This window comes from Cephus cinctus, unplaced genomic scaffold (assembly GCF_000341935.2).
Source record: "Cephus cinctus unplaced genomic scaffold, Ccin1 Ccin1_scaffold0204, whole genome shotgun sequence".
NCBI lineage: Eukaryota > Metazoa > Arthropoda > Insecta > Hymenoptera > Cephidae > Cephus > Cephus cinctus.
This window is the reverse complement of record NW_014332923.1, coordinates 894,873-901,884: the sequence shown is the minus strand read 5'-3', so window position 1 is coordinate 901,884 and position 7,012 is coordinate 894,873. Positions and strand designations below refer to the sequence as shown.

The window sequence follows — 7,012 nt, the reverse complement described above, 5'->3', positions numbered from 1 at the left end:
AGGGGGGGGGGGGGTGAACGGAAGGATGTAGGCATCTAAGAGTTCGAAATAGGATATCAGCTCTGATCGGCTCTCGAAGTACTAACGTTCATATCGACACATCCTTCCGCATACCAATCAGTACTTCCACTCACGCGAGTACTGATGGACAAGTGCTGCCATCCTGCGACAAACTTTTTAATTACAACTTCAACATCGTCAATAACGCCGTTGATTGGAGAGGTAAATAGTCTGATCATCCTGATAATTCGACGAAAGTCGAAGTGGGGGGGCTAACTTTGCGGAGCTATGGAATATGATATGCAAGTCTGCATGTCGCGGAAACCTGGAAAATGAATCTTATTAATTGAAATACTACATATAGATATTTATTCAACGTATCATAATCGCATCAAAAGTCTATATTCAGTCAATGCTAATGCCCTTAAGACGTACAGTGGTGACATCAAATCCAGTGTCCATTTATCTTTAGTGAAAGTTTCAAATTAAATAATTCTTGACATGTTTGAAGCATCTTTGTATAGATGGCAGCACATACGTTTTAGACGGTGCTACTCCCTATGAAGAAAGAAGCTAACTATTGTCCTAAAGTCTGTATTAAATTCACGTGATATTACAAAAACAGGTATACGACCATATTGAAAATATACTATATTTAGTTCACATATATGATATTTAGTGAGATGATACCTGTTGTAAGCATTACTCAAGCACACTCAAGCAGAAGGTTCTAGCAGACGATCATAGCTGTGAAACGTCAAGTAACATTTATTATCCGGTTTTAAAAAATAATGTGAAGTGTAACGAAGATGAATATATTCGTATTACATCGTAATCTTCGGAAACGGATCTGCCTATCGTTAACCATATTGTTACTAGTTATTCCAGCATCCGTATTGCCCTTGGATACTAGTAACGTGACGAATAGTTCTTTGAATCCAGCTGAAAATTCTCCCCAAAAGAGTTTAAATACTACTTTGAAAAATGTATCTGCTAATGCTGTTCCGGCCTCCGTAGATACCATTAAAACCGAAGACAAGCAAAAGGATTCAAATGTAACAGCCCTTAAGACCAAGGATGACTCGAATCAAGCAACCACTGCGAAACCACAGGGTTCACTTGCTGCTACAACAACTACACTGCATGATACTAGTAAAAAGATTATGACAGAGAAAAGTATACCAAATGAGGATCCATCAACCGAGAAAACTGGAAACTCTATAGACCCTTTGATCACTACTGCAAATAGTGATATAATTAATGCAACCAATATAAGTACCACAACTGTCGCTCCAGCTGAACCAGTATTACCTGATAAAGGTTCTGCAGAGGAAGAACACAACAGCTCAATGTCTATTTTCTTTGTATTGTGTGTACTGGCATTGGGGATATTATTAATTCATTTGATGCTACAAACCAACTTTCAATATCTACCCGAGTCTGTGGTCATTGTTTTCTTGGGTGGAGCTATTGGTATGGTGATAAATCTGATGTCTCATCAAAATATTGCAAACTGGAAAAAGGAGGAAGCATTTTCTCCCACAGCTTTTTTCCTGGTACTTCTACCACCAATCATATTTGAATCAGGATACAATTTACATAAGGGAAATTTCTTTCAAAATATTGGAAGTATTATGGTCTTTGCAATACTTGGTACTGCAATATCAGCTTTTGTTATCGGTGCTGGTATCTATCTCTTAGGCCTCGCACAAGTTGCCTACAAATTAAGCTTCGTTGAAAGCTTTGCATTTGGTTCACTAATTTCTGCAGTAGATCCAGTTGCAACTGTTGCCATTTTCCATGCTCTTGACGTTGATCCAGTACTCAATATGTTAGTTTTTGGAGAATCTATCTTAAACGATGCCATCTCTATTGTGCTGACCACTTCTGTCCTGGAGTCTAACAATGCAGCAACTACCAGCGAAGCTATTATATTGGGAATTAATCGATTTTGCCTAATGTTCTTTGCATCAGCCGGTATCGGTGTTGTCTTTGCTTTGATCAGTGCTCTTTTATTAAAGCATGTAGATCTCAGAAAGAATCCTTCTTTGGAGTTTGGAATTATGCTGGTCTTCACCTATGCCCCATATGTCCTAGCTGAAGGAATTCATTTGTCTGGTAAGAGAGAATTTAATATGTACAAATATCCCACTAATTTTTAAACAATTATTATTATTAAGGACTTGTATAATTTTTCAGGAATTATGGCCATATTATTTAATGGAATAGTCATGTCTCACTACACTCATTTCAACTTATCAACAGTAACACAAATAACGATGCAGCAAACAATGAGAACATTAGCCTTCATAGCAGAGACGTGCGTCTTCGCATACCTAGGCTTAGCACTCTTCAGTTTTAGACACAGGGTAATAAAATTTAATCATACGATGCTTAAAATAATGAATTCTTAAAAGATGATGTATGTGACAAAAATATGTTTGTTCGTCAGGTGGAACCTGCTCTAGTAATCTGGTCCATAATCCTGTGCCTAATCGGTAGAGCAGCGAATATTTTTCCATTGGCTCTTCTCGTGAACCGATTCCGTGAACATCAGATCACTAAGAAAATGATGTTCATAATGTGGTTTAGCGGTCTTCGAGGTGCCATATCCTATGCCCTGTCTCTTCACTTAGATTTCAGCGATGAGACCCGGCACGTGATTATCACAACGACCCTAATAATCGTCCTGTTCACCACCTTGATATTCGGTGGTTCAACGATGCCTCTTCTAAAATTCTTGCGGGCCGAGAAAAAGACGAAGAGTAGTCGTCGCAAGAAGCGGGACAAGGAAGTATCCCTTAGTAAAACTCGTGAATGGGTAGGTATTTCTTCCTTGTCAAACTATTTAATTATCTCTTCTGAAAATTAACAAATTATATCTTCTTCAGGGACAAACAATCGACTCCGAACATTTGTCAGAGTTGACAGAGGAGGAAATGGAAGTGTCCTTCTTACAGTCACGGATCCGTGGATTTGCCAGATGGGATCTAAAGTTCTTTATACCATTCTTCACAAGAAGATTTACGCAACAGGAACTAAAGGATTGTAAATCGCAAATGGCAGACTTGACGAATCAATGGTATCAAGCCATCAGGATTAGTCCAATAGAGTCTGACGATGAAGCAATGACTACGGCCTCCACAGCGCAGCTTAACGTGAACATGGAGACGCAAAGCGAGTCACATGGAAAATCGAAGAAAGGACGTCCTAGTCATGGGTCTATATTAAGCATTTAGTTTATTTTATGTCATCCGTCCTGAATGTCTGCTATGTAACTCGCTTATACTTGGAGGCCAGACAAGAGTTTCAATTTTCGTCCAGTCTTGTTCTACAAGAGCAACGTATCCTTTAGAAGAATAATGTCAGCTGAGCAAAAGTTTTTATTTTCTGGATTTTCCTCACTTTGTTAGACAATTTTCATTTTCTCCATAATAATAGTACTGACAGAAATCTTTTCTAGTACAATTACTTGAGCCTGGCTATCATATTATGTTCCCTATTTATTACTGGGAATATTTTTAACGAAACATGGGCGCTCTTCAGCGCATTCGAGTATTTAACATATTATCGAGAAACAGGCTTTAACGTGCAAGCACAATCCATACATTGTACATATATTTACCTTAATCTCTCACAACTGTCTTGTATTGGTTCCTCTTACATGTACTTGATACACACGTACCTGTTTACTTACTAGTTCGATTGCTTTACAATTTGTTTAATCGATAAACTATCAGATATATCTTACTGCTTCTGGTGATGGGTTTCGATAACAAATGATTAATCCAGAAACGCCAGCTTCTGTCTAGCAATCTAATAAAGCTAAATTCATTTACAGAATCTACGAGGATTGGTCTGATTAACATTGACGCAAATTCACAGCACTTGGCTCTAGGGGCAAACAATTACTCACGTCAATAGTTCTTCTTCTTCTTCTTCTACTCACAAATGATTTGTTCGCTTATCTCACCAGAGTCCTAATTTAGTTTTAAGTAAACAATTTATAACCATTTAGTGACTGTTTGTTGGGCAAGAACAGGCTATGATCGAGTCGTACAAATTTAACCTTTTTTTCTTTCAAAGTAGAAGCAAACGATTCCAAATTTTAACTCATTTAAGCAGCTTTGATACCAGTTCAATGTCCTGACCAGAGTAGGCAGGGTTAGGCTCGATAAAGAAAAGTATGATAGTCTCGCAATTCACGGAAGTCGATACGCTTGCGATTGCGTGTCGTTGTCCCTGAGCATTATCACTATTATCAGTGAGCCAGACTGTCAATGAAAGAAAAGTTAGAAAAATAAATAAATATACAGAAAGAGGATATCTCTTTATACCTCTTCAATTCCATTGTGTAATCGTTGTATGTACCTAGAGTCATATGTTAGCTCGAGTACTTATTAACATTTCCAGTATTCCTTTGCCTTAATTCATATTACTAATTTTTATGAAAGTCATTCGCTGTATTATACTTGATTACAATTCGTTTGCAAATTTATATACGAGAATTTTCTGAATAGAACATTATCGCACGTAACACAGAACGAATATGTGTTTATGGACAATAAAGGTGCTAGTTTTAATACGTATTATCTATCGTCTAACCATTCATTTAAAACCTCCATAAATATACCACTTATCGTTACTTTTTTATTACTAATATTATAGGAACGTAAAGCGCATTATTGCCTATACGCACAATTGATTATCTAACAAAATAAAGAAGATACGGATATTTGTTTTATTGCGAATTTATTTGATCTTACGTCCTCCAGGATGGGACTACATGGATTTCTCGCGTTAAACGTATTTTTCTACGAATTTCATTCTGGTCTGGATGTACGTATTTTCATTATGACGGCAGGGCACATACGGAGGCAGCATCTAAACATCAAATCCATTTATTCGTCCGACTTCCATTGTTTTCTGTTATTATCGTTATCTATGAATAATCATCTACGAATCTCTAACGTTTGCCTCGCAAGTCGATCGTGTCTGCTGTTTAGATACAGGTCGTCCCAAGCGCGTATGAACACTTTCCGGCATCCTGGCAAACGGCAAACGCGTCTAGATATTAAATGGGACACGGGCAATGGTAGGTAAAAAATACAATCCACAACGATGCTTAGTTGATGATGATAATGATGACAATGACGATGCTGTTTTGTATAGTACTGGCGATAGTTCTTGGTGCTGAACGAGATGCATTTGTTAATGTTTGGAAGTCTACAGAAAGGGAAAGAAAAAGAGATAGAGAGGGAGAGAGAGAGAGAGAGAAAGAGAGAGAGAGAGAGAGAGAGAGAGAGAGAGAGAGAGATCATATGAGACTGCGCAGTCGATAGTAATCGATAACTTATCACTCATTATGAAAGAATAGACACATCAGAGATTAATCGATATCTCGAACGAGTTTTTAGTCTTTAATGCCTGAGTACTGTGTAATAACGATATAATTTCTGTCACTCGTGAGAGAATTATTTGATAAGTAAAATAATGTCTAAAAGCTCCACGGAACAAGTATCGCCATCCTGACCAATTCCAATTGAAAATTCAATTATCATCTGTATCTCACAATGGTCCAGAGATAACGATTGAACCGACGACCAGTCTTTCTCTTGGAGTCGCTTATTGCGAAGAAAATAGAGAGAGAGAGAAATTCAGACAAGAGAGCGAGAGAGAGAGAGAGAGAGAGAGAAAGAAAGTGAGAGGCTACAAGGACTCTTTTTTAGTATTCGATTATTCGCACTTCCTTCGAATCAGCTAAGCATGCAGATTATATGTGTCTATATTCTACGACCCCTAGGGTCGTGTCTGAATGACCTTGGTCGAGTTTCCTTCCCCATTATCATATTATCATTTTATCAACACCTGCCCCTTTTGTGACTAAAGATCTTTCTCCGAGAAAGACCGCATATCCGGTACATATCACTTATACTCACACGTGTAATCATATCACTGAATATTTTCATTGAATTTCAGTACCCTAAATTCAACAGACATATCCAATCTCCATGACTCGAGATAACGTTCCCAGTGATTAAATAATCATTTCGTATTTTCTATGTCGTATCGAGTGCCTGCCCACGAACGAATAGTGCTTAACGGAAATTCTTCTTTATCTTCCTTCGTTTTTCGTGCACTCCTATCCATCTCGTATTTTTTTGTTCGGATCTGTTTCCTTTTTCTCCTCGCTTCCTTTTCTCTCTTATCAGGACATAGAACTATACACATTACCGTTATTATTTTCCTCCTAGCTATCCTAGGTCCTGTATTCAAATTTATCACTAACCTTCCCAGGTACCTCTAAGGCTCCATTTTTACCGTTTAAGTTTAAGCCTGAACTTGGCAAAGCTCATTCTCGATTGGCTTATGCCGTTCGAGGTGACCAATCGTAATCGTTCATTCGTTGCCTTTGACTAAACATTTGCTTGAACTTAAACCGTAAAACTAGATGTAAAGCATTATAATAAAGATATATATATATATATGCACTAAATGTTCATCTAAGCTAATTTTGACGTGCGGGTAAGGACAACGGATAAATTTGAATACAGGTCCAGATCTAAAGCAGCGATCAGACCTACTAGTTAATAACTATATAATTTATTATTATTAATTAGTGTGTTTATCGTAATGTGCGAACTATACGAGAGAAACTGATCACTGGAATCCAGTCGCGCTTTATTTCCCTCTTATCGTCGTTTATATTATTTTCACTCTTTTTTTTCTTTTTAGATAATCCATTCAAGTATCCTTGTTGGGCGCAGAGCTAGGAATGATCGTTTATCGGCACTCGAACGTTGTTGACACTAAAAAGGAAATATATTTAATTTATTTAATTTACCTCTGGAGTGCAGTGACCACATCTCAAAAAATAATATTGGCATTCGCTAAATTTATGTACTGTACAAAAATCGCAACGATTTCAACGTCGCCGAAGTTCATTTCATCGGAGTTGCTACTACAAACGTATCTAATTCAGTGGTATCGAGAGAGGGATGGGGGGGGGGGA

At 37.6% G+C, this 7,012-nt stretch overlaps 2 protein-coding genes across 2 annotated transcripts in view; one reads left to right on the top strand and one right to left on the bottom strand.

Moving 5' to 3' along the window:
* The first annotated feature begins 577 nt into the window (after window positions 1–577).
* Window positions 578–4,589, top strand: LOC107264901 (sodium/hydrogen exchanger 8). Its single transcript, XM_015733683.2, has 5 exons — window positions 578–2,118; window positions 2,200–2,369; window positions 2,453–2,821; window positions 2,892–3,220; window positions 3,842–4,589. Exons 1-5 carry the CDS (start codon window positions 810–812, stop codon window positions 3,864–3,866), a joined length of 2,202 nt encoding a protein of 733 aa, XP_015589169.1. The 5' UTR covers window positions 578–809; the 3' UTR covers window positions 3,867–4,589.
* A 146-nt stretch (window positions 4,590–4,735) lies between these two features.
* LOC107264902 (SRSF protein kinase 3) overlaps window positions 4,736–7,012 on the bottom strand; it is a 7,143-nt gene continuing 4,866 nt past the window's right edge. The window contains exon 7 of the mRNA XM_015733685.2: window positions 4,736–6,809. Within this exon, the coding sequence (XP_015589171.1) occupies window positions 6,770–6,809 (40 nt within the window). The 3' untranslated portion in view covers window positions 4,736–6,769. The remainder of the gene's footprint in view (window positions 6,810–7,012) is intronic.

What these genes read in the sequence shown, in the direction of transcription:
- LOC107264901 (XM_015733683.2), top strand. Translation starts at nt 810, where the DNA reads ATGAATATATTCGTATTACATCGTAATCTTCGGAAACGGATCTGCCTA. An exon ending in TGAAGGAATTCATTTGTCTG is followed by an intron (nt 2,119 to 2,199) that starts GTAAGAGAGAAT and finishes ATAATTTTTCAG; the next exon opens with GAATTATGGCCATATTATTT. An exon ending in TCTTCAGTTTTAGACACAGG is followed by an intron (nt 2,370 to 2,452) that starts GTAATAAAATTT and finishes TTTGTTCGTCAG; the next exon opens with GTGGAACCTGCTCTAGTAAT.